We start from the raw sequence: 26227 nt of genomic DNA on the forward strand, positions 1-26227 counted from the left end.
GGAAAATAACAGAGAGATAAACAGGAAAGAAATGGAGAGAGAGACACAGAGACAGAGGGAAACAAAGAGAATACACAAAATAAACACAAGTATAGCCCCATCCCCCGGGCTACTTTACCAATTTAACAATTATGACTTTTTAGGTTGAGTTCCCATAATCAAACTGCCCTGAAGTTTCAAGGTATCTTGAGTATGAGAGACTCCTACTACAGCTGTGGATTATCATAGCTCACAAGCCCCTACCAGTGAACTTGTCTTTAACAGTCAGCCAGTAGATACATGAACTTAAAGGAAAGCATTTATTAAGATTACAGTTAGAAGAGTAGCTATTTTTTCCAAAAATATGAAATACATTCTCCCACAAATACAGACATTATCAGAAAGCAACAAGGCAGAATACAGTGGTAATGAGTTCTCAAGTTGTTCTCGCTGGGTAAAAGTGTGTTCCCTAGAATCTTCTCTTTATAGCTTAAATATTGACTTCCAAGGCTAAATTACTCTTAAATCCACAGTAAGCTTTTTTTTACCTGATATCAAAGGTATCACTTCTTGAAACAGCTTTCTACTCTAGAGTTTGCCTATGTTCTTTCCTTTTGGGAGATTTGTATCAGAACTTTTTTAATGAATCCTGTATATCCTACTGGTAGAGTAGCTCCATTGAAAAGCACCAACATCATTGGAAGAGAGATGTCCTCTCCTCTCTCTTTCTTCCTCTCCTTTCCTCACAAAGAAATTATATTTTATTCCATACTATGGCCAAAGGTGTGGCCAATTTTCAATTTGTCAATGGTAGTTGTCCATTCTAATTCCATCAAGGACATTTTTCACTTTTTATAGAGATGTAGGGCTTACACAAATCCTCTTTAATATGTGTCTTACTTTCTGGGATTACATCCTAGACTGGAACATTGGTCAGATATTTTTCTATATGGGGTAATTTAAGGAGAAAGAGCATTAAGAAAAGTTTCATATGGAAAGTGAACTTAATTCTGAAGGAAGCAAGTTATTCTACTGCTCTGAGATGAGAAGTAAATCACAGACATAGGGGACAGTCTATGTTAATGCAGAGTGATGAGCGATGTACAAGGTGATGATATTCATGTGATGAGAAGAGGCATTTGAAAGCACACAGTGTAACCCTAAAACATTATATCAATGTAAGTTTTTTTTCATTATTCTCTGGATCTTCATTGTCTCGCCTCATAGACATTTACAATGCCCTAAGAACTGGGAATGTTTGTGTCTTTCTTTGAGCATCATCTCTCAACTGTGTTTCCTTACAAGGTCTCTGCAGAATCTTCCAGTGCCAGCCCAGGAGTGCCTGGAAAGGTCTTTTAAGAAACTTTTTCAAACCTTCTGTCTGTACAGTGGAAATGAACATGTACGATGCTAACAAAACCGGCTCCATTTAGATGGCAGTTTAATAAAAAAAAAAAAAATCCTTCTGCACAATAGCCCAATGACACAAATATTGCAGTCGTTATTATCCCCACCTTATACATTGAGGAAACAGACTGAAAGGGGGAAAGGGATGTGCCCAATCTAGAGAGCCAGTAAAAAGAGGCATTGGAATTTGAATGCAGTTTTCTGTTTCTAAGTCTAGGGTTTTTTCCACTACACCAAACATATTCATAGCCTTAAGGACACCCTTTTAAGGAGCCCAAAGATAGCTGAATGCAGATCCAAACCCTTCCCTAGTCTAGGTTATTTCTCCACTAAAGCTATTTGCTCACCCAACCTTCTCCCTGGGAGTAGTGATACAGAGCTCAGAAATATCTTATTTTAAGCTATAAGGGACTTTTAGAGATCATCTAATTTAACCCCTCAATTTGCAGCTGAGGAAATTCTGTTCCAGAGAGGAGAAAGGATTTATCTAAAAGAAATGATTTATCACAAGAAGTCAGTTGACAACCCTAAAATTAAGAGACATGACAGAAGTTTTCAATTTTTCTTTCACATCTCTGTTTCTATCTCCTTTCTCTCTCTCTCTCTCTCTCTCTCTCTCTCTCTCTCTCTCTCTCTTTCTCTCTCTCTCTCTGTCACACACACACACACTCACACACACACACACACTCACACACTCACACACTCACACACACATCCTAGAAACAGCCCTGGACATCACATAGTTCCCAGGGTAGATAATCAAATCAATCTCTAATAATCATATCTAGGTACTGTAAGTAGAGTTGTCAAGTGGCTCAGTAGATAGAGTGCCATTCTTGAAGTCAGGAAGACTCATCTTCAAATTTGGCCTTATTAGCTGTTAACCCTGGACGAGTCACTTAATCCTGTTTGCCTCAGCTCCTCATCTGTAAAATGAGCCGGGAGAAAGAAATGGTGGATCACTTCAGTATTTTTGTCAAGAACACTTCACATGGGGTCACAAACAGTTGCAGATAACTGAAATAACTGAACAACAGCAAAAGTAACCTAATAAGGCATAATTATAATTATCACAGTGATATGAGGGAACACAATTTGTGGTGCCGATGACTTTAAAAACATTTATATCATCTTCATTTTCAAATGTCTTTCCCATGGCCAGTGAACAATGAGAAATTGCCCTTGTAACAATGAATAAAAAAGAAAGAGGGGGAGAAAACCAATTCAGCAAAATTAACTGAGTCTGACAGTATGTGTAATGTTCTGTATGCACAGTCCCTTGCCACTGCAAAGATGGAAGAGAGGGCTTTGATGATATTTGATACCAAATTCAGACTGAGGTGGTGGGCAGTACCCAGGGCCTCTCACTCCTGTTATCTGACTCCAAGCCTCCTTCTCTCCTTCTTCCCAGAGATACCCCCAAGCAGTCCCAAGAAGAACTAAGAGTTTGATTGGGTGGCTTGTGCTCTTTCTTTGGCATGAGGAAGAAACTGGCTGTGTGAGGAGGAGGCGTCACATTGCCTGCTGCTCTCCCCCCCCCCCCTTATGTTTCAGCAATTGTTAACTCCTGCCCCTCCTTTCCCCTCCTTCCTCCCACTACCTGCTCTCCATAAGACTGTAGTTTCTATAGAGATCAGATTTTTAAGTAGTGGAGGAAAGGGGAAGGATGCAAAAGAAATGAGGGTGACCAAGTGCAACATAGTACAGAGTAGACATGAAGGACTCTATACCCTTCTACATTTTTCTCTCTACATGTGTCATATTCTTTACGTCTCTTCTTTCCATACAATCCTCTATCTCTTTTACTCCCTAGTTCTTTCTATAGCATACTTTTTATATCTCTACATCAGAAAAATCATATACATATATTATATACATCAGAAATGCAGACATATTCATTCTTTCTCCCTCTCTGATTTAAAAAATTTCCCCCAATTCATTCATACACAGCTAATTCAGATACTCTGAGAGAACAGGAGATTAGCCAAAAAATGGAACCCAATCCCTAAGACCTTTCTGATCATTTAACTTTTTTTCTGTGTGTTGACTCCTTTTTTTTGCTTCCTGCCTTTTTTTTTTTAACTATTATTTCAAATTTCTTAGTCTAAAAAAGAACCTCAAGATAAAAGAAAATGTGTGTATGTGTTTGAGAGAGAGAAAGAGAGAGAGAGAGAGAAAGAGAGAGAGAAAGAGAGAGAGAGAGAGAGAGAGGTTGGGGCCCTGGAAAGGAAGACTCAGACATAGGATTTGAGTTTTAGAACATTTACAAAGCAGTCCCATGGAATCCACAGGCTATAACAGGCTTAGATAAATACATCACTAAGTACAAAAGTCACTTGACCCAAGTCTCGTTCTTCTGGGCAAGATGGAGAGATATGAGCTGTACAAAAGTATAGTTAGATGAATTCATAGTTGACTGAATGAGGAGACTCAGAGTATTACTTAGTGAATAGATAACTTGAAGGGAGTTTTCTATGGTATGATTCTAGTTCTGACTTCAGCCCAATCTAATCAACATTTTTTACCAATGTTTTACCAATTTAGAGATGATATATAATTGGACGGAATCAGTATTCCAGAAAAAAAAAAATGTCACAACAAACTAGAACAATAAGGCAAATGTGATGAGATGAAACATATTAGGATAAAGCAAAGTTTTGATTTGTGGGTTCAAAAAATCAACTGCATTGAGTACAAGACCACAAGACTTTTGGGATGGGTGGATGGGGACAGAAGGGAAAAGCACACTGTGAGACAGAAATTTCTATTAGAAAGAACTCAATGTGTGAATCAATATTGTTACAGGTAGTTGGAAATAAATGCAATCTTAAATTTCCTAATAGAGATTTGGTGTTCAGAATATTACCTTCCAAGTCACACCGTTGCACTGCTGGGCAATTCTAATTGTTAGAAAGTTCTTCCTCATTCTGAGCAAAAATCTGCTTTCTTCCAACTTTTATCTACTTAACCTAGCTTCCCCTTGCTGAGACAGATAAAAAATACATCTAATTCCAATTCCATTTGACAGCTCTTTGAATACTTGAAGTCAGCTATCATATCTCACCTGTCTTTTCTTCTCCAGGCTAAACTTTAACAAATCCTTATATTTATTGAAGTTTCAAATTCTCTCAACATCTTGATCTTTTCCTCTAGTGAAACTTCATCTGCAGGGGAGGGGCAGGAGACAATGAACTGATCATTTCTCCTGATGAAGGAATGACTCCTCTATCAGTGGTAGGTTCTCTCTGAAAGACAGAACACAGAAGTGAGGTTGGGAGTCCCAAGTTCTGCTTATAACTTGCTAATAACTTGCTCTGTGGACCCTGAATGATTATTTCACTTCTCTGCCTTTTGTTCTGAGCAATAAAGGAGTTGGTTTTTATAGTCTCTAAGGACCTCTACTCCTTAAAATTCTGTCCTAGTAAAAGAGCTTCACTGGTATAAGGGTGTCATCAGAAAGTGGTCTTTCATGTTTTCACACCCCATGATTCTATGACTGCAGTGGGGATAAGAACTCTGACTTTCAATTTCTTGGATCTTTCTTTCTCCTGGATCACACTGCCTTAGAAGAAGCTGAGGTTGATAACTTCTCAAGTGTTAGGGGGTGGATTTAGCTCACTCTCCTTGGTTTCTCCTCCTCCAAGTAGTGAGTAGGTAGGGAGGAAGGAAGAAAAGTGATTGTTTACATCCCTTAGATAAACTAAACTGGTTTCTCATCAATATTTTTCTATTTCAAAAACTTCTAGGAATTCATAGGGTTCTACAAAGGGTCCCCTCCCCTTCCCACCTGGGATGTGACCTGTGAACAGGAATGAGGGTGAAGGAGGTCCACAACTCAGAGAGACAAAGGAGCGATTGATACCGGGTTCTGGCACCCCTTATTGCCTGGCACCATGCCCTTGGTCCCCTAGGGAGCCTAGTCTGCCTTAGCAGGGGAAAACTGGTGATAGGGCAGCACAGATAGTATATCAGGGGGCAAGGGAAGGCAAGACAAGGAAAGGTCCCGAGAAGAAGCTTCCAAAGAGAGAGTAGCAAAATCCAGAGGACTTAACAGGGAGGGATTTTTCAACCTAATATTAGGCATATAGTAGGAACTAGCTAAGAACTTGTTGAATGGAAAGTGATATCCTGTCCAACTCTAAAATTCCAAAAGTTGCAGGTGGATCTGGGAAAGCACCGCAGGGGTTAGATACCAGTGCAGTCTGGGAGGCTGTGAGCACTGGGGCATTGGTGCATGGCAAGGGGGCACACGGCCCTTCACCCCCATCTCACCGGCATGCGAGGCTCCAGCCCAATGACCAGGGCTGGCCCGGCGGGTGTTGAGGTGTTTTAGATGCTGCCCGGGGCCCTTCAACTCGTGCCTTCGCCACCCCAAAACCACAGGGCCCTCGGGCAAGGGAGCGGCACTCCGGGAAGTAAAGGGTGCCCCAGACTGGCAACCTCGCATCCAGGTCTGGCTGTCCCCGGTTCAGTGGGAAATTCAACGCACCAGACATTTTATACAGGTATCCAGGGCCCTCTTCTAAAGCCCTGAGAGGAGATGAAGCCGGTGTACCTGGCTGAGAAGTCCCAGCCACCCTCTCTCCCAGGATTTCTCCTGGGAAATCCTGAGTCAGACTCAGACAGACTGACAACTCAGACAGTTGCTTGTCTCCCCCTTCCCCCCCCCCCCCCCCAACAAAACAAAACAAAACAAAAAACCGACACACACACATACACAAAACCACTAAGCATAAACCTTAGCCCGGGGGAGGGGGAGGCAGCTTATAGGAGCTGCCCACGTCATTGCGGTGAGAGGTCACTGCGGTGAAAGACGGCGGGCTGGGTGGCGGCAGCTAGGGTGATGGCCAGGGGCGCAGGGAGGGAGGCTCCGCCCATGTCTCCATCTGTCTTGCTCTCGGCTTCTCACTTGGCTGGTCTCCCTGCTGTGTTTCTCTAGCTGCCAATCTTCCCATCAAAGTGCCTCTCTGTCCACCAGGAATAGCCTGGGTTCAGGCATGGGGGTGGGGATTAGATTATAGGATGGGGAGGGGGCGGGGGTGATTAGGTGAAGACCCCCCAGTTCAGACTAGCCTTTCTTGTGAACTGTATCTCTGCTTAATTCTATCAGGGTTCTTTCCAGCCTCCACAGGGAGCAGAAAAGGGGTGCACCCCCAGACTCTCTTAATTTTCAGTTTTGCCCCTACCCCAACCCTCTCGGCAATTAGCCCTGGCTAGGCGAGCAGCCGGCTTGGCCCAACAGAGCCATGACAAGTCCAAACCCGTGCCAGGCGTGGAGCAGCGGAGCCCGAAGACCTCACACATCCCCCCCCCCCCCACTCCCACCCCGACTGCGCTCTTTTGCTCCCTGCTCGTAGTCAGGACATTCCGAGTCGAAAAAAAATAAGTGCAGGGAGTGGGGAAAGAGCAGAAGACCGTGGAAGGGGAACCTACGAGTCCACTTGGCCCTGCCGCGTGCGTGCTCAGCCCCACGGACCAAGAGCCCGCATCGCTCAAGGAGACTTTGGCCCCGGAACCTGGACCGGCAGGGTCGCTGCCCCAGACTCGCCACGAGGTAAACAAGAAGGCGGAGCTGGCGCCCAAGAAAAGAGAAAGGCGTGGGGTGGAGTGTGCATGGGGGTGGGGGTGTTCTGTGTCACGAGGAGTGGGCGTGGGCAGTTTAGGGTCCGACTCAGCTTCAGTTTCTGGATCCCGGTTCCTGCACCTCCGGCCCCTACTAGGAATAGGGTCCTGGCCCCTCTCCACCCCCTCCTCAGCTCCGGACTCGGCCGCCGCGTCCGGCCCCAAGAGCGTAATTACAGGGGCAGTGGCCAGCCTGGCCGTACAAGGGGGGTGGATGAGATTGCGAGGGGCTGGAGCCGAGTGGGAAAGGGAGCGGATCAGGACGGGGTGACAGCTCGGACGCCCCGTCGTCTCGTCTCTCCCCGCAGGACACGCAGACAGGCAGGCCCACGTGCGGGCCCCACGCTGACTCGCCGCGAGCGCTCTGTCCCCGCGGGGAGCGGGAGCGAGACAGACCTGGCCCCGTGACTGTGACTGAGGCGTAAACAACCCCCCCCCCCCTCCTCCCAGATACAGATACGATGGGATTGGTTGCAAGCCCCAGGGGGAGGTAGACGCCAGACCCCAAGAGAAACACTGATATGAGACCACCCACAGATAGTTCTGTGCGGTCACCCAGTTAGGTACATGCATGTATGTATGACATCCCCAGCAAGAGAACACCAAACGGCATTGCACCTTGGAAACGGCCATTAACTTCTGCTCTAATCTCAGCCGTTCTCACTCATTCGCACGGACATGCGCTCACAAGCTGTTATCTTCCTCTCTCCACATCTTTGCATTCATAATCCACGTGCATACACATTCCCAGCAAACACAGAATTAACACAACTGCAAGTCAAACATTTGCACATAAATACACACGTAAGTGAGGACACACAAAACTACAAGCCAGAGCACCGGCATATACAAGCACCCTCATCAAGTTAACAATCACTGTGGTTGTGAGACAGCCATACACATTCGCACAGGAATATGCACATCCCGTTCTTAGCCCAGTGGTGCGCCATAGGTGCTTAATAAATGCTTAAGATTGACACCGAAAATGAACACACATTCTCGTTCCTGATCGTAAGGCGCGTACACACGTACGCACAATTCCTGGCATTTTAGGGATGACACAATCAATCCCTTAACACAAAGCCAACATTGACAAACCTAAGAAAAACAAACAACTTGGTGTGAAAGAAGCCAGGAGGAGCAGTGACCCGGGCAGAGTCCGGGACTGGGGGGAGGGAAAGGGAGAAAAAGAGCTAAAGAGGGATGTGGAAAGAGGGGAAAGAGAGAAAAAGAGATAAGGAGGTATGTGGAAAGGAGGGAAAGGGAGAAAAAGAGCTAAGGAGAGATGTGGAAAGGAGGGAAAGGGAGAAAAAGAGCTAAGGAGGGATTTGGAAAGGGGGAAGGGAGAAAAAGAGCTAAGGAGAGATGTGGAAAGGAGGGAAAGGGAGAAAAAGAGCTAAGGAGGGATGTGGAAAGGAGGGAAAGGGAGAAAAAGAGCTAAGGAGGGATGTGTTAAGAGGGGAAAGAGAGAAAAAGAGATAAGGAGGGATGTGGAAAGGAGGGAAAAGAGAGAAAAAGGAGCTAAGGAGGGATGTGGAAAGGAGGGAAAGGGAGAAAAAGAACTAAGGAGGGAAAGGGAGAAAAAGGAGCTAAGGAGGGATGTGGAAAGGAGCAAGCCTAAAAGTTCTGGAGTTGTCATTTATTATGCACCACATCTATGGCCAGTCCCAAAACAAAGTTGCCCAGAGACCCCAGCTTAAACAAATCCTCCGTTTCCAGACACAAGCGAGCACACAGATGTGTTCAAGCTCACACACATACATCCCTCACAAGAAAACACAAGCATTTGCCTCTGAGATAGTCACACACACATCAAGATTTATCAGATACAGAAACGCACAAATACAAGATACAAATCCACAAATATTGAAACATTCATAGCTTCAGAGGCACACTGTGACCCCCCACATTCCCAACACACACACACACACACACACACACACACACACACACACACACACACACACACACTCGCGCGCGCACTCGCGCGCGCCAGCTCCTCAGGTTTCTCTCTTCTCCCCTGGGCCAGGAGCGCGGGGCGGGCCGGGGCGGGGCGGGGCGGGGCTGGCCCCAAAAGGCGGAGCCGTGGGGCTACAAGGCCAGAGTAGTTTGCGCGTTCCTGGACTGCCGCCACAGGAAAGCACCCGAGCTCCGGACTCTTAAGAGATTTCCCCCACTCTCTTCATACCCAGCCCGAGCTGGCCCAGTCTGGTCCGGCCCGGCCCGGCTAGGCGCCACGTTATGGAGTTACTGTGGGTTCCCCTCTTGGGCTTATGTTGCAGTTTGGCCTCCGCTGACCGACACACCGTCTTCTGGAACAGCTCAAACCCCAAGTAAGCTTTCCCCAGCCTTCCCCAAACCCTAGTACTCGGGCGCCCTGACTGACACTGCCCTGGCAGATGCAATCGCAGAGAATTCACAGCTTCTCTTCCAGATTCTGGGGGTTTTGTGAAAGGGAGGCGAGAGGGGCGTGCTTCTGTGATTCCTTCCCCTTCTCTTGTACCCCTTCAGGAAACATCCCTCTCCCCCCTCCTCCCGCCCCCCACCACCTTTTCCTGTGCTTTCCTGCTGCCTTTGAGTACTCCTAAGACTTTGTGAAACCAGGGAGTTTAGGGTCCTTGTCACCTTCTCTCCCCACTCCACAGTCACTACTCCTCGTGAAATGATCACCATCATACCCAGTCCTTGCTCTGTACTTTGGACCCTCTACCCAAATACTCCCAAAGTGCTTCCTTACTAGTAATTTAGATACTCTCCTTGAAACCTGGCACAAACCAGTTTGTTGTCAGAGGAAAGTGTTCTATGCTCAAGATGGGCTGGGAACGTGGCCAAAATGGAGCACATATCATCTACTGAGACCTGAAATGGGGTGTGAGGGATAAACACTGGATTCAGCTTGGCCAAAGATTGGTGGGTGATGGTTTTGCAGAGTTAGAATTAGGGAAAATAACTGGGAAGACAGATTGCTGAAGGGTACCCGTGGGTTAGAGAGGGCAAGACCCAGGCACTAATATCAGGAAAGAGTTAAAATGGGTGGGAAGGAGTTAATTCTTGGGACTGGTTTGAAGCTAGGAGGCAAATGGTACTGGGAGGGACTGGAGATGTCGGCTCCTTTGTTCCTGCCTGAGAGTCCTTAGAAATTGTGGGAACTGTTTTGGGGGAAAAGTGGAAGGCAGGGAACAGAGAAGTGGGCATGGGCTGGGGCTACGACAGTAGACCTCCCTAGAATCTGGTCAGTGCTTTTAAGTTCCACGCATTTCAACACAGCCTGTTTCCTCCAATCCTGTATTATGGGGAGGTCCCCAGCCTGTTGTCATCCCAGAAGGGCAATGCCCTCTTGCTCAGGGCCACTAGCTCAGCCTGCCCTTTACCTCCTTCCTTTCCCAGGATTTACTCTTCTGACCTGGTCTTGCCACAGTGGGAGAGTACAAAATCTTTGTTTATGCCCAGTGCCAGGTGCTGGGGGGAGGGGGAGCAGGAAACTATTAGCTGGGAGGGGGAGAGCCCTGGCCTTTTCCGTTCCCAAGTTCCCAGGTTTCCTCTCTTTCAGGAAGGAGCCTCTTCCTTGCCAACCTCCCCCCCTTTCTCCTCCCCCCATTTCCCAGAAGGAGAGTAATAGTGAAATCAAAGAATTTCCCAATCCAGGGAGAGTGAATGAGGGGTGCCAGAGTCAAACTGAGCTTTTGCCCCTGTCCATCTCACCCAGAAGATAAAACATATTTTGAATCTACATGATTCTAGATTCCAGATTCTAGGCCAGAAGGTGGGCCCCGAAGAAGCAGGAGTAGGTTGGTGTTGAGGGTGGCCCAGCTTGGAACCAGTTGAGATATTTATGAGAGATGGACAATCAAGAGACTTATATTGGTAATTATTGGCAGTGGGCAGCATTCTCCAGCAGTCTGGGAAGGAAACAGCCTTGATCTGAAGTAGCACATGCTTCTTTGGCCTTGAGCAGGAGTCTGAGGCCTGCAATGGTTACACAGGCTTTCCCCTTTGCCCTTGGGGGTGCCCAAGCATGGATGGACAAGTTGACCCCCACCAGAGCTGTTAAGCGGAGAACAACCACCTTGGCACATCTCACAGGCTCTGGGGGGCGCTGGGGCTGGGGCTCTTGGTGGAGGCGGTGAGGGAGTGAGTCAGTGCTTGTCATGAGGAGAGGGAGAGAGACGCCAGCCCCAGAGCTGAAATACCTGTTCTGAAATGGCTTCTATGTTTATCTCCCCAGAGAGGAATTTTAAAAGCCTCTCTCTCTCTTTCTTCCCCGAGGTGGGGGAAGGGCCTGGGAATGCCCAGTCTGTTTGCAGGCAGGGCCCTGCTGGACAGGCTCATGGCTGGTCTTGGGTGGCTCTGGGCACTCTCGCCCACTTTATTCTCTTTGATATGTCCTGCCCCACTTCCCCATGCTCCCTGGGCACTGACATGTTCTAGTAGGCAAGAAAGGTTACTGCTTTCCTCCAGTTGTGGTGGTGACTGAAAACATTTTGGAAAGCTGACCAGTTTGAGATGGCTACTCTTCCTGCTGGGACCCCACCTGGCCTGGAGCCAGGTGTCTGGGTTTGTGGGAGGAGGAGCAAATGGGCAGTCAGGCTGGAGCCTGTAAAGCCTGGGGGCAAATGTGGGGAGGGGGAGAAAGGAGGCAAGGAGACCCGTTTCTCCTTGGAAGGAAGCAGAGGGGAGCTGCAGCTAATCAGAAAACTCCAGCATTTCTAGAATTCTCCTCAGGGAATAAAAGTATGGATTTCGGGACGAGGATATATAGGAGTAAGAAAAATGGAGAGTTTTTGGGGGGAAGGCTTGATTGGAAAGAATTTTGGAAAAGAGCAAGAGAAGGAAAAGAGGAGAGGTGTTAGATTTAAATGGCTTTAAAGAGCTTTTGAGATTGCAAGGTGAGCTGGTGGAGGTGATTTTGAGAGATAATGTGGATAAAAAAGATCTGAGCCAGAATTGGGAGAATATCGGGTATAAGTGAAAGTGCAGGTACACATCTGTGGGAAGTAGCACTGAACTGGAGAAGAGGCTACAATCACACTGGTGTTTGGAGAGGTTCAGGGGCAACTGGAAGAAACTATTCTTGCAGTTACTTAACATTTTTATATGTGCCATAATGATTATAAAGTTTTTTCTATGTCTCTTTCCCTTCTTCACTTCCTGTGTCCCTCTTTTTTTCTCCTATCTAGCTATGTATGTCCATTAGAGGAATAGAAGTAATAGATGTCTCAATAGAAAGGATACAAATGCTAGTGTAGATTTGGGGAAAATTTTGAAAGCTGATAGGAAGAGGGAAGGGAGGACAGGGAGAAATCAGAAATGAAAATTGTATGCTTTTGACCATTTTGGTGTCCTGGACTTCTTTACCAGTCTGGTAAACTTTATGGATCCCTTCTCAGGGATGCTTAAGAGAGAATATATGATATTGCAAAGGAAATGAGTTATATTGATTATCAGAATATTAAAAATAGAATTCATGGAACTTAGGTTAAGAATCCCTATACTGGGGCTATTGAAGGAAGAGCTAAGAGGCAGTGGAGAGACTATGGGATGGGACCTGGAGTCAAAAAGACTCATCTTGGTAAATTCAAATCTAGTCTCAAATACTTACTAGCTGTGTGATCCTGGGAAAGTCATTTAACCCTGTGTGCCTTAATTTCCTCATCTATAAAATGAACTGGAGAAGGAAATGCAAATCATGCTAGTATCTTTGCAAGAAAATCCCAAGTATGATTACAAAGAGATGGATACGACTGAACAACCACAACAACATTGAGAGATTGATATTTGGGGATTTAGTGGAGAGTTATTCAGGGGAGGAAAGTAGCGTTTAACATTTTCATAGTGAGATTTAGGGGACAAAAGCAACTTTTAGAGCTTTCTTGGTGACATTTTTCAGGGCATGGTATAAAACTAGAAAGGGAACATTTAACAGAGATAATAGAGCTATAAAATAATAGATAAAATTAAAAAGCTCAATAGCAATGAAATAATACATAAAACCAGAATGCTTTTCCTCTCACTGGAGGTCTTGAGACTGAGGTTAGATGTCCACTTGTCGAGTGTGTTGTAAAAGGAATTCTTTGAGGAATGGTCTTAGATTGCATTATGTGGCTAAAAAGTTTTGAACTCTACAATTTTGCTATTGGATTCAAGCTGACATTGTCTTTTTCCTCTGCTCTATGTGCAGATTTCAGAATGAAGATTACACAGTCCATGTCCAACTAAATGATTACTTGGACATCATCTGTCCACATTATGAGGATGAGTCTGTGGCTCCAGATTCCATGGAGCGTTATACACTGTATCTAGTGGAGCATGAGGAATATCAAGAGTGCCAGCCTCAATCCAAGGAACAAGTTCGATGGCAATGTAACCAGCCCAATGCCCGGCATGGTCCTGAGAAGTTATCTGAGAAGTTCCAACGATTTACCCCCTTTACTTTGGGAAAGGAATTCAAAGAAGGACACAGCTACTACTATATTTGTGAGTCAGCATACAGACATTGGGCATGTGGGGAACACAATGTGGAAAAGCAATAAACGTGAGGCAGGAGAACATCTCTGGGGAGAGAGGGTGGGCTTCGCTAGAGCACATGAGTATTCTGACCAGGATGAGAATGGAGTGGGCAGCCAGGAATCTGCCTCTAGACCCAGTTCCTGGGTCTACATTTGTCAAAAGTTGCTCAGATTTTACTCTTCAGGCATCAAGGGTCAGGGGTTCCCTGGCAAAACCAGACTCCTGTACCAGAGGAGCAGCTCAGCCCGCCCACCTTAGATTAGGTGGATCAAAGGAACGTTTTATGAGGTGTCAGGTACACATTAAATAGGAAAACAAAACTAATATCACCAATAGAACAAAGCAAAGTACATATTCTAATCTCGGGTAGAACCGATCACAACACTTACATTAACATGTCTTAGGGATCATTTTCTTATTCTGCCTATTTCTTTACACCCTCCCCTTTCCAGATAAGACAGCACTTTTTATTTCATTGACCCTTCTCCTTAAGGCTTTACAACAGGTTATGTTTTTATGTCCCTACTCTTCCTTATTTGGGGAGTTGGTTTCCAGGATATGAGAGTGAAGAGTCAGGAGAACATATACAGATCATTAATACCCAGGCACTTTCATCCATTAAGGAAACTATTAATATCCAAGTATCATCAACAGTCTTAGAGATGCATTTCCTTAGAAGCATTAAGAAAGCCAGGAGCTAGGAAAAACAGGGGACAAATGGGTGGAACCGGGATTTTTCTTTGAAGGGGGGCCCCCCTCCTCACCACAATATGGGTGTCTTTTGCAGCCAAACCCCTTCATCACCATGGCGACCAGTGCCTGAGATTGAAAGTGACTGTCGGTGGCAAAATCAGTGAGTATATGGGCTATTTGTGTTAGTTCTACTGCCCACCCTCTAATATCATACCACAATGGACCTCATGACATAAGAATAGGTGGAAAAGAGGAAAGAAGCATTAAATCTGAAGTAAAGGGACTTGGATTTTAATCCTGACTTGTTTACTTAGTTGCCTCTGAGACACTAGATGTGTACAACCTTCCTGAGCCTCTATTTACTTAATTGAGAAATAAAGGTTGAATCATGTGATTCTCCAAATTTGAAGGTCTAGATCACAGGACCAATGCAGGACTGTTGGTATGGATAGAAGTTGCCTGGGGCTTCTGAGTTCAGAATAGGGGGTCCTTCTCCCTCCCCTTGCCAAATTCCTGTGTCTGCCCTCTCAATCTCCTCTCTTCATGTCTTCCAGCTCACAGTCCCCAGGTGGATGCCAGTTCACAGAATGAGAATCGACTTCCAGCAGGTGGGTAGAAAGGGAGGGGCCGGATGAGGCAGAAGAGGGAGGTTCTCACTTGATATGGACTGGTGGTCTTGACTGCACAGGGGATTGGTGGTAGAGATGGCCAGAGCAAAGTCACAGGCACCCCTACAGCAGCTGTGTGCTTTCTCACTAAAGGGGTTGCCTTTAGCATGCTCTCTGAGACAATTTGGTCTAGTGAAAAGATGGATTCAGAGTGAAAGGCATTTCCCTTCTCTCATGCTTCAGTTTTTCTCATCCTTAAAGTAATACAATTGGGTTAGATTATTTCTAGTATCCATACCATCTCTGAATCTATGATTTTTCTCTCCCTCCTTCCAGATGATGCAAATGTCCAGGTCCTGCATAGTGTTGGACACAGTGCTGCCCCTCGGACCTTTCCAATTGCCTGGGTTGTGCTGCTTCTGCCCCTCATACTGCTTCATACCCCCTGAGGGTGAGCATCCATCCCAGCTTTTGAGGACTAGAACTGGGCTGGGGAAAGAGGGGCTAACTGCCCCTTTCCAAGGGAGAAAACTGGAATTCTCTGCCCAAGGAACTCGCGTAGTACAAACCTGCCACCCTGGTGGAATGGGTCAGTATTAGGGGTGCCAGAAAAGATTGGCAGTGCCAACTTGTCCTGCCCCCATGGTTGAGACGACACAGATCTCTTCATTTCTCCTGTTTTGCCAAAGATCAAGAATGAAATTAACCAAGGGCAGCTTCTCCTCTTAGAAGTAGGAAGCTTATGGATGGACCCGGGGGATGCACTCTATGGAAGAACCAATAGTGCCCAAGACGGAAGTCTAAAGGAACAGAAAGAGAAACTGAGCTTTTCATGTGGGAGGGGGAAGATGGGGAGAAGGAAGCATTTTGGGTGCGCCGAGTCTGCCTTCCCTACACACTCACATACAATTCCATCTGTAATGCCATATTGGCAAAAGGTTACAGCTTGGGCTCTCCTAATTCAGAGCCACCCCTCCGGGGGCTATCTCAGAGCAATGCCAGACAGTCAAGGAGGGGCAGGGCCCCAACATGTGCTGTGTAGAAGGGCAGTGCCCATTGTGTATGTATGTATATGTATATATATTTGTGTATAAAATCTCTCCCTGGAGAGATTTCTACAATTAAAGTTGTTGTTTTTACATAAGTGCTCTTTGTCAGAATGAAATTATATGTTATAGTCTTTGGCCTTCCTCCGTCCCCTCAGTGAACAGGTTGAAGACCTTTGTCAGGCTACTTCTCCTGTCTGCATGGGACCACCTCTCCCCTAGCTTGAATGTTTAGGAGCCTCTCCTTTTGGAGCAATATTGTGTAGTGAAAAGAACACTAGATTGGGATTGGGTGATTAGAATCCCAAGGGCTGGTTTGTCATTTATTAGCTGAGGGTCTTAGGAAAGTCACTCGAAAGTCATAGCTACTCTGGGCCTTGGTTTTCTCATCTGTAAAAGGAGACAATTGGGTCATCTGATCATTTTTATAAACTTTATTTGTTTTGTTGCTATATTTTAAGTCCTGAATTGTCTCCCTCTCTCTGCACCCTATATTAGAGAAGGTTCCTATTTGACACAGATATTATAAATGTGTGTGTGATGTTAAATATACATATTTCTCTTTATCAATTGTTTCTCTGGAGGTGGGTAGCATATTCCTTCAAAGATCTTCTCTTTGATTTAATATTTATACTCAGAATAATTTTATTGTTTACAGTTTTTTGGACAATATTATTGTTACTCTATCCAACATTCTCTTGGTTCTACTAATTTCATTCTTCATTATTTTATGCAAGTCTTCTCATGTTTTTCTAAAATTAGCCAGCTCATTTCTTAAAGTACAAGAGTATTCTATCACAGTGACATACCACAACTGTGTAACAATTCCCCAGTTTTGATGGGCCATCCCCTCAATTTCTAGTTCTTTGTCACTTGGGTCATTTGTTTTTTAGGCCCCTTCAGTTCTGTATATGACTGATCCATTTATGAGTACTTAGAAGTCAGTGTTTCTCATCATTTGCCATCATCTCTAAAATTTTCTCCTCTGCAAAATGAGGACCCAGATACTTCCAGCTCCAGCTTGATTGCTGTAGTTCCTTCCATAGTCAAGAAGCTTTTGATGTCCAACCTCCGTTCCTTCTACCCCCCAGCCCTTATTTCCTTCTCCAGAAGAGTGTGAGTCCAGTCCATTCCTTGAATCACTCTTTCTGAATTCCCACATTTTCCGAGGCAGTTTTCTCTCTTGCCCTTCAGAAACATAAAAGAGACTTTTCCTGGGCTCTTTTCCCTTTCCCTTTAGATATTAGAGTAGAATTGGTCAGAAGCTTAGGTTTATGGGTCTCAAAAAGCTTGGGGTCTGGGCCTGGGCAGGGAAAGGGTGAATCAACTGTGGCTCGGGGTAACGCCAGTACTATGTATGGTATGTGGGTGGAAACATCTCTAGTCCCAAGACCGCGTGGGAGGTGGAAAGAGAATTCCAAGCTCAGCAGACTCACTTGCACACTGCAGGTACTTCATCTACAAGGTTTCGAATTGATCAGGTTATGCCATTATTGTACCGTGTGTCAGCTTTAGGGCGGACCCCTCCACCTATGCACATCCTACATCAGCCACCGGGGTGTAATTTCTGTCGCCAGTTGCCTCAGAAGCAGAAATGGTTAAGTGACTTGACCACAATCACTGATTTGCTCCGTAATTGGACCCCCAGCCTATTCCCTAATATTACTCCCCTTCCAGCTCTCTAAACTGTCCTTAATATCCCCGCCCCCTCTTCACAGCCTTACCTCCACTCAAAGTCTCTAGTCCCGGCTGTCCCCGGGTCTGCGATGCTCGCACTCTTCCTCTACCTGGCGCAGATGCCTTTACGAGGGCTTCGGCGAATGGCCCCTCCTGCATCCCCTTACCTCGCTCATCCCCTGCCCCCAAAGCTAACAGGTCTGTAAAGCACTTAGCACCGTGCCTGGCAAACAGAAGGGGCTTAATAAATGCCTGTTCCCTGTCCTCCTTTGTCCAGTGCATACTTTCCACGTGCCTAGATAGGAAGTGTTCCTGGAGAGAAGGCAAGCTCCCGAGGGTGGGAGTTGCATTTCCGCCTAGCCAGGGCCCGGCGGGTTGTGGGCCGCTAGTCCCTCGCGTCTTGACGCTTCACGGCCCTGTGGGCAGAGCCCCCCGGTACCATGCAGGGGGTTGCTTGTCGGAGGGACTGGATGGTTTGCCGCGTCCTTTCCCAGGGGCTAAGTGACTGGCCGGGGCTGGCACAACTTTGTTTTGAACAAGGTTTGAACCTGGGACCGCCCCTGGGTCCTGAGCCTCCCGGCTGGGAATTGATTCCTTGGGCCGAAGCGCACCCCTCTGTCTCTCCCTGCCCCATGGCTGGCGCCCGAGAAGAGCCCTGGACTGGGGATTACCCTTGACAATATCAGCCGTGGGAACGGGGACAAAGGGCATCACACCCCTCGGTTCTCTTACTCTGCCTGTGAAATGGGCCCGAAGCCGGAGGACGCACGCCCGCGGCCGAGGAGAGAAGTCGCGCCGATAGCGTCTGCAAACCACTTTCGGGCGCTTAGTCGCGGGCCAGCGCCTGCCATTAGTGCCGCTCACCTGCCACGTGGGAAGCCCGGGCCACTTCCTGTCGGGACTGCCCGGAGGGAGGGACGGTACCAAGTGTTCAGGGAAACGATCCCGCGAGTGGGTGGGGGAAAGGCGCGGTCTCTCGAGCTGGGTGTCAAGCATGTAAGGCACCCTTGCTATGTCCCTGCGTGGCGGCGTGGGAAGCCCGTCTCCCCCGAGTTTAGCAGTTGGGAGGCGCCTGGCAAAGGCCGCCAAAGGGCTGAGGGCCGGGGTACGTCCCGGATGCGCGGGGCGGGAGCGGGAAGGGGGCGGGGCCAGGCTGCCGTAGATCGCTGCGGGGGCGGGGCTCGAGGCGGGGGCGGGGCTCCGAGGATCAGGGAGCCACGCCTGAGAGTTCAGGCCTCTGGCTGGGGCCGAGATGATGGAGGCTGCAGCCGCTCCGGACGCGCTCCTCTCCGGGGCTTGCGTGCTTTTCACCCTCTGCATGTTTTCTACCGGCCTGTGAGAACCGAACTGGGGCTGGGGGCTGGAGCCCAAAAGGCCCCGAGGGGGAAATGAAACCAGGGATAAGGGCCCACGTCTGGGAACTTGGAGCCCAAGTTCAAATTCAAGTTCAAGTCCACGACCCCCCCAACCACGACCGCGACGTGGTGGGCTCTGCTGCTTCCGGTGTAGAAAGAGGGGGTGGAGCTAAGAATTAGGGGTGGGGCTTAGGGAAGAAATGAGTGGCCTGAAAGGTGAGGATTTGAGCTCGACCCCAGGAGGTACCAGCAGGGGAGGGTCTCCCCCTGGCCCCAGCCCCAGGCCCAGCATCCTTCCTAACCCTCCCATTCCATTACAGCTCGGACCTCCGGCACATGCAGACCACCCGGAGTGTGAACAATATCCAGTTCCTGCCCTTTCTCACCACGGATGTCAAGTGAGGCTGGCTGGGAAAGGGATTTTGCAAGTCTTTGGGGAGGAGAGGGAGAAAACAGGGAGGGGAGACTTCCAGCTTGTGGCCTCTGGGGTGCTGGGGCTAAAGCAGCCTCTCTCTCTTACTCCTGTCCTCTGCCTCACCTGCAGCAACCTAAGCTGGCTGAGTTACGGGCTTCTCAAGGGAGACAAGACTCTCGTCGTGGTGAACTCAGTGGGAGCCTTGCTCCAGACTCTCTATATTGTGACATACCTCCGCTACTGTCCCCGAAAGGTAGCGGCTAATCCCATCCCGCAGCCTCTAAGGCCCTGTTGGAGTACTGCTGGCAAGCAATGTCAACATTTCCTAGAATTCTCCTTGCGCTCCATATTGCCGCCTTTTCCTGGAGGGCTATCTTAGCTGGGCTCCCTACTTCCAGGAAGCCTTCCTGTATGATATTCTTTTCTCCCTCAGGGTCTGAGCCCTAACACTGTTCCACAATTGCTGAATTGAATTGCTTCCTGCTTCCTTAGCACTGATCCAATTCAATTCAGCATCTATTAACCCTAAGTATCTGCAAGACTGTATACTAGGTGACTGTGGTAATATAGATGAGAAATGTGGAAGAGGGGATGTCTAGATGCTAATTACCTGGAGGTCATTTCTTTAACAGGTACACATATACATATACAAATGTAGTGTGTGTGTGCTGCCTATCCATCAGATTTGGGGGCTTCCTAGTTGGCTTTTAACATGTATATTTGTTTTAAATATATATGTACATGTGTGTATGTGCTCCCTATCCATCAGACTTAGGAGTTTCCTGCATGATTCCTTCTTCAATTTATTTCCCCTCAAGTGACTAGGACAGAAATAGAGACTTGGGGATTGCTGAGGTTTGGGGTAACTGACTGGGACTGCTATCACCCCATTCTTCCTTCCCCTCACAGCGTACTGTCCTCCTGCAAACTGCTGCCCTGCTAGGTCTTCTCCTCCTGGGCTATACCTACTTTCAGCTCCTGGTGCCTGATTGGACTTCCAGGCTGAGGCAGCTGGGCCTCTTCTGTAGCATCTTCACCATCAGCATGTACCTGTCACCCTTGGCTGACCTGGTGGGTTCACTGTGGAGGGAGTCATGGATGCAAAGGTGCTAGTCTTCCTGTCTGAAAAGGAGTAGATGCTGAAGGAAAGGGAGTGAAGGTGGAGAAGGACACTGGGTTTCAGCAGCACAGAAATAGGGACCCTGGATTGGAATGGGGGGAAATACAAAAATAAAAAGAAATTGTATTCTTGGATTAGGGGAGGGGGAATAAACTAATAATAATAAAAAGAAAAAGATTGTAGAATAAGCACTGAATTTGGAGTGAGAACATTGAGGTTTAAATTCTGAATCTGCTGATTTCAGCCCCTGTGATGTGGAGCAAGGTTCTTTCTTTTATCAGACTTTCAGTTTCCTCATCTCTAAATTGAAGTCAGGCTAGGTAGTCTCTAAGAACTCTTAAATTCTCAAACCCTTTGGCTCCTATGAATTTTACTGCCTGTTACACTGGAGGTTATGGAGAGAGAGAGATTCCACTATCTAGGTTAAGAGAAGGTGTGTTAAACAGAGGCAGAGGAAAGGATGTGATAACCTTCTTGGGAGGGTCTGAAGGGCATTAATGACATCCTTCCCCACAGGCCAAGATCATTCAGACAAAGTCCACTCAATGCCTGTCCTTCTCCCTCACTGTGGCTACCCTCCTTGCTTCTGCTTCCTGGACGCTCTATGGCCTCCACCTCAGAGACCTCTATATTATGGTGAGCCAGAACAGAAATAGTATTGGGTATACTGAGTGGGAAATCAGCCCTCACTTTATTTCAACTTCTTGTTTCTTTCCAGGTGCCCAACATACCAGGAATTCTTACTAGCCTGGTACGCCTAGGGCTTTTCTGGCAATACCCCCAGGTTCAAGAAAAGAACTACAGTCTTCTTCAAACCTAAGGATGGTTGAGGGTATATCATACCTATCTTTTCACCTGTCACCTTGCTGCCAATCTGTTGCCAAAGACTCTTCAGCTATGCCTCCTTGGTTAACCTCTTAAGTCGCAGTGGGGTGGAGTGGAAGAACTGCCTTCTTTGGAAGCAGAGGGACCAAAATTAGAGCTTTTATTTGGGAGGGATTTTCATGTTTATTTTTGAGAGAGATTATTTTTTTAATATGGGGTTGGGATAATATTTAGTTCCATTCTGTGCCTTATAATAAACTATCACATACATACTCTTCTTTTGTACTCCTCGGTCTGTTTTTTGTGATTCTATCAAATTGAGAAATAAAGAATTTATCTATAGTCAAGGAAAAGAAGTGACCGGTGGAAATAGCAGAATTTAGAGTTAGGAGAAGGATTTCGAAAGTGAGAGGTGAAGAGGAAGGTCTTAAGGGGAAAGCAGAGATTAGAGAAGTTAATTTTGAAGCTAGACTTCAGGACTTCCTAGAAGAATGAGGAAATATCTGAAGGAGTAGGAGAGACTGCAGGGGGTGATTTAACAGTCCTATCCTGGAAAATAATGAAAAGAATCTTATTCCACTTGGACTATACTATGAGGCTTTTTAGTGATTGATAGAATGAACTCAGGAAGGTCTGTGGCTTAATATACCATACTCAGTGCTGCAAAGGATCCATAGTATTCTTGCCTTTGGTAAAGAAAGCAACTCATCCATTTCTACTCACTTTCTCCCAAAATACTCCCTAGAGGATTTGCAAAAGGCATTGGAGTCCTTCCTCTAGGCCTTTTAGCTTTTAATGGGTACAACACGGGTGAGCTGCACATCATAAGTAGATTGGACCAGATTAGATGGCCTTTGAGGTCCCTTCTAACTCTACATCTAATGGCCTGAGGAAAGGTTTGTGAACTCCGATGGGGGAAAAGCTACACTTTAATTTCCAGCAGCCTTTGGTTTCCTACTAAAATCTCATATATTTTGCTTTATGTATTTAGAAAATTTTTCTTCGAAGCTTTACCATTTTGCCAAACACATCCATAACCCAGAAAAAGCCCCCAAACCCCTCAGTGGAAGCAAGCTTTCATAGCGAAACGAGTTTTCCTCGTTGAGCCCCTCCCCATATCCCAGCGTCCTCTCCATCCCCCGCGTTCTCCCCAAGCCCGAGCTCTTCTGTCGGGCGTTTCTCCAGCTTCGGTCCAGGTTGCGTGCGCCCCCCTCCCCATTTCTTTGCCCCAGAGGAGTTCCAAAGTAAAGAAAGAAAGAACATTTACTCCTTTAATGTGGCTGCGGACGGGCCCTAGGGGCGGCCCGGGGCGGCCTCGGAGGATCCCAGTTTGAGGCCCTTGCTGGCCAGATCAGCCTGGGCTTCCTGGATCTGCAGGAACAGTTCCTGGGCGGCTTCCTCGCAGTCATTGAAGCTGGCCAGGCGCAAGCCCAGGGTGGCCAGGCTGTAGCTGCCCGCCGTGACCAGCAGGTAGACGGGCAAGGGCACTATCACATCGTGGAACTTTTGACTATAGCCCAGGTTGAGCAGGTCCTGCACCAGACACAGCCAGATGAGCATCAGCGCCAGCAGCGTGGAGATCCACTGCCCCAGCTTGGTCATGGTCACTGGCGGGGGGAAGGAAGTGCGGCTTCAGTCAGCAGGGGGGCCGCGGGGCGCCTCCCCCCGTCCCCCCTCCCCCCCAGCAGCCCTTCCCCCACAACCCCCTTCCCCCTCACCTCGCAACTCCTACGGCGGGTAAGAAAGGAAATCCCCTTCCACAATTCTCTCCCGAGGCTGTGAATCCAACCAGAAAGCCGAGCCCTCCGCGCATGCGCCGCTCCCGGGGAGGCTTCATGGGACTCGTAGTTTTTTCGCGGGGTTTCCACGAGGCCTGCTGAGACGCCTCTCTCCCTGCGTCGCTTCACTTGCCCAGTTCGGGTGAAGGGGCAGGAGGACTGTTAGGTAGGAGTGGGAGGAAGCCGTAGCTCCCTCTTTCCCAGAGCCACTGCAAAAGTCTGATTCCCCTTGCCCCGCAGGAATGGAGGAAGGGTACCCTGCTCCCTGCCGCTTCCCACAACGCCAATCACCGGCGGCAGCCAGGTGCCCGGGCTCGGGGCCCCGGCCCCGAAAGGGAGCTTCCCGGTGAGAAACCCAGCTTAGCTAAAGCGCCCGTCCTTGCCTTGTCGGGCTGTCCCGGCGCGCCGTTTTCTGCAGTTCTAATAGGTAAATGTGTGTCTGTGCAAACATAAGTGCATTGTGGGTGTGTGTGTAGAACCATATATATATAAATATAACTATGCATTTATATACATATGAAACCTTTGCCCCTCTGAGGAAAACAACATGCACCATCTACACAAAACTTGCACAAACACTATGGCCTATATACCTGCCTTCTTTGCCAGGTCCGCTTTCAAATTACGCCCTCTGAAGGTGCTCCTCAGGATTCTCTTCACTTGGAAATCTCATTAGTCCCTACGGATTTATTATCTCCCATCTCTATGCTGAGGAGGCTCAGGTCTCCCTTTCCTGTCCCAGTCTCTCTTCTGATCTCCAGTCTGGCATATCCCGTAGGCCCAAAACAGAACTAATGATCCTTTCCCCTAATCACTCCCTTCTCCCTTTCTCTTTTGTGGTAGGGGTTCACATCCTCCTCCCAGGCCCTCAGGTTTCCGGCCTAGGAATTCCATCCTGGATTCCTCAGTCTCCCATCCCACCATGTCCAAGCGGTGCCAAGAATTACCGATTTCATCTTTCAAATCTCTGGTCTATTCCCTCTTTACACACACATGCTCGCTACCGACTCAGAGAGACAGGTAAAGTATCATAGTTTGAGAAGTCGGTAGAATTAAGGAAGAATATGCAGGTTATTTATAGGCATCAAGGTAGGGTAGAATAGAGGATGGTGGGAATGATTGATGGCAGAAGGGGAATGGTTCTGGGAGCAAGCTAATTTTGGGAGACAAGGAAATCAGGAGTACAAGTCTACTCTCAGATTGGCTAAGATGACGGAAAAGATAATGACGAATGTTGGAGGGATGTGGGAAAACTGGGACACTGATGCATTGTTGGTGGAGTTGTGAACACATCCAGCCATTCTGGAGAGCAATTTGGAACTATCCCCCAAAAGTTATCAAACTGTGCATACCCTTTGATCCAGCAGTGTTACTACTGGGCTTATTTCCCAAAGAGATATTGAAGAAGGGAAAGGGACCCATATGTGTAGCCTTTTTTGTAGTGGCTAGAAATTGGAAATTGAAGGGATGTCCACCAATTGGAGAATGGCTGAATAAATTGTGGTATATGAATGTTATGGAATATTACTGTTCTGTAAGAAATGACCAGTGGCATGATTTCAGAAAGACCTGGAGAGACTTACATGAAATGATGCTGAGTGAAATGAGCAGAACCAGGAAATCATTATACAAGGAAACAACAAGATTATACAAACGATCAATTCTAATGGACATGGCTGATGAAGAGAGCCATCTACACCCAGAGAGAGGACTGTAGGAACTAAGTGTGGACCACATCATAGCATTTTCACTCTTTCTATTATTGTTTGCTTGAATTTTTTGTTTTCCTTCAGGTTTTTTTCTTTCTTTCTAGATCCAATTTTCTTGTGCAGCAGGATAACTGTATAAATACATACATATATATTTATAGGATTTAACATATGTTTTAACATATTTAACATGTATGGGAGTACCTGCCATCTAGGGGAGGGGGTGGGGGGAAGGAGGGGAAAATTTGGAATAGAAGGTTTTGCAAGGGTCAATGTTGAAAAATTACCCACTCATATGTTTTGTAAATAAAAAACTATAATAATGTTCTAGAAGAGTACAAGTCTAGATGCTGGTCTTGGTGAAGAGAAAGACAATCTCTTCAACAAAGACAAGAGTAATGGTAGAGGGAACTTCCTGAGGACTAGGGCCTTTAAAATGTACAAGTGGGAAAAAGAGAGTACTCTCTATTTTCTGATTCAAGGTTCTGATTGAGGTTCTCTGCTGAGACATATATAGCAGAGGAATGATGTTGGGACTATGTAAATATCAGATATTATTATTATTATTAGGGAATATGAAATATACAAGTATAACTAACCAAAAACCATATATTCTAACAGTTTGAGATATGAATCCTATGAGGTCTAAGTCATTACCAACCCAGAAGGAAATAGCTAAAACCAGGCTTTCATTCCGACAAATAAATACCTGTTGATTAAAGGTAAAACTGAATACCTACTCTGTGTCCAAGAACTTTACAGACCACTGTCCTACTTAGAGTTGTTCATGCCTGGGAGTTCAAATTCTCAATTTCTATTATATGTGTGTGTGTGCATATACATATATGTGTACATATCTGTATAGAGAGAGTGTATCTATGTGTGTATACATATGCATACATGAAAATATAGACATATACATCTACACACTATGAAAACTACAGCTAGGAAGTTCCCTGGATTCTCCTTCCAAAATCCTAAAAACTACATTAATATTCTTCTTGATCTCCAGGTGGGTGTCAAATCCATCCACCTGATGGCCCAGTCAACTCGTATTGCTCCAGATCTGCACATAGCTTTTGTGTTCACAATAATTCTGGCTGGTGTTGTGGGAGAGTAGTAGTTAATTCTGATTCCCTACATCCAAAAGTATCTTGGCCCACAATAGGTACACAAAGAAGTGAGGCAGAATCTCTGCCCTTAAGGAGTTTACAACCTAATTAAGGAGACAAGAAGTCAAGACAAAAACACATGAAAGACAAGTAATAATAATAATATTTTATTATTAATAGTTTATATTTGTACATACTTATGTAACACCATTTATGACTTATTTTACTGTTAAAAATATCTCATTTTATTTTCACAACTTTGTGAAATAATACAGTGTACCAGGTAATTATATTTGATGGGCAGTCAATAAGCATTTATATTTTTCTCAAATTTTTTTTTCTGGTTACACATAGAACTTGTTCAAAGTCTTCAA

At 46.5% G+C, this 26227-nt stretch overlaps 3 protein-coding genes across 6 annotated transcripts; 2 read left to right on the forward strand and 1 right to left on the reverse strand.

Moving 5' to 3' along the window:
* The first annotated feature begins 9096 nt into the window (after positions 1–9096).
* Positions 9097–15962, forward strand: EFNA1 (ephrin A1). The gene is made up of 5 exons (XM_003768061.2): positions 9097–9341; positions 13187–13482; positions 14303–14368; positions 14763–14816; positions 15153–15962. The coding sequence occupies exons 1-5, from the start codon at positions 9250–9252 to the stop codon at positions 15263–15265; spliced, it is 621 nt and encodes a 206-aa protein (XP_003768109.1). The 5' UTR covers positions 9097–9249; the 3' UTR covers positions 15266–15962.
* Positions 15963–18350: 2388 nt separating this feature from the next.
* On the forward strand, positions 18351–21532 carry SLC50A1 (solute carrier family 50 member 1). 4 transcript variants are annotated; one of them, XM_031966700.1, is made up of 6 exons: positions 18626–18644; positions 19215–19292; positions 19439–19562; positions 20219–20380; positions 20946–21065; positions 21148–21532. In XM_031966700.1, the coding sequence occupies exons 2-6, from the start codon at positions 19231–19233 to the stop codon at positions 21247–21249; spliced, it is 570 nt and encodes a 189-aa protein (XP_031822560.1). In that variant the 5' UTR covers positions 18626–18644; positions 19215–19230; the 3' UTR covers positions 21250–21532. The 4 variants fall into 4 exon arrangements, with proteins under 4 accessions (XP_031822561.1, XP_031822560.1, XP_003768110.1 ...); XM_003768062.4 differs by lacking the exon at positions 18626–18644 and adding an exon at positions 18726–18874; XM_031966699.1 differs by lacking the exon at positions 18626–18644 and adding an exon at positions 18930–19110.
* Positions 21533–22511: 979 nt separating this feature from the next.
* On the reverse strand, positions 22512–23098 carry DPM3 (dolichyl-phosphate mannosyltransferase subunit 3, regulatory). The gene is made up of 2 exons (XM_003768111.4): positions 22973–23098; positions 22512–22861 (listed from the first exon to the last, which is right to left on the reverse strand). Exon 2 carries the CDS (start codon positions 22854–22856, stop codon positions 22548–22550), a length of 309 nt encoding a protein of 102 aa, XP_003768159.1. The 5' UTR covers positions 22857–22861; positions 22973–23098; the 3' UTR covers positions 22512–22547.
* Positions 23099–26227: the final 3129 nt, after the last annotated feature.

The sequence above is a fragment of the Sarcophilus harrisii genome, chromosome 4, assembly GCF_902635505.1.
Source record: "Sarcophilus harrisii chromosome 4, mSarHar1.11, whole genome shotgun sequence".
NCBI classification, from domain to species: domain Eukaryota; kingdom Metazoa; phylum Chordata; class Mammalia; order Dasyuromorphia; family Dasyuridae; genus Sarcophilus; species Sarcophilus harrisii.

Bases quoted from the DNA above. Each gene is read 5' to 3' on its own strand.
- EFNA1 (XM_003768061.2), top strand. From the start codon at position 9,250: ATGGAGTTACTGTGGGTTCCCCTCTTGGGCTTATGTTGCAGTTTGGCC. The intron at 9,342-13,186 runs GTAAGCTTTCCC...CTCTATGTGCAG, and splicing joins TGGAACAGCTCAAACCCCAA to ATTTCAGAATGAAGATTACA. The intron at 14,817-15,152 runs GTGGGTAGAAAG...CCCTCCTTCCAG, and splicing joins TGAGAATCGACTTCCAGCAG to ATGATGCAAATGTCCAGGTC.
- SLC50A1 (XM_003768062.4), top strand. From the start codon at position 18,792: ATGATGGAGGCTGCAGCCGCTCCGGACGCGCTCCTCTCCGGGGCTTGC. The intron at 19,563-20,218 runs GTAGCGGCTAAT...TTCCCCTCACAG, and splicing joins TCCGCTACTGTCCCCGAAAG to CGTACTGTCCTCCTGCAAAC. The intron at 21,066-21,147 runs GTGAGCCAGAAC...GTTTCTTTCCAG, and splicing joins TCAGAGACCTCTATATTATG to GTGCCCAACATACCAGGAAT.
- DPM3 (XM_003768111.4), bottom strand. From the start codon at position 22,856: ATGACCAAGCTGGGGCAGTGGATCTCCACGCTGCTGGCGCTGATGCTC.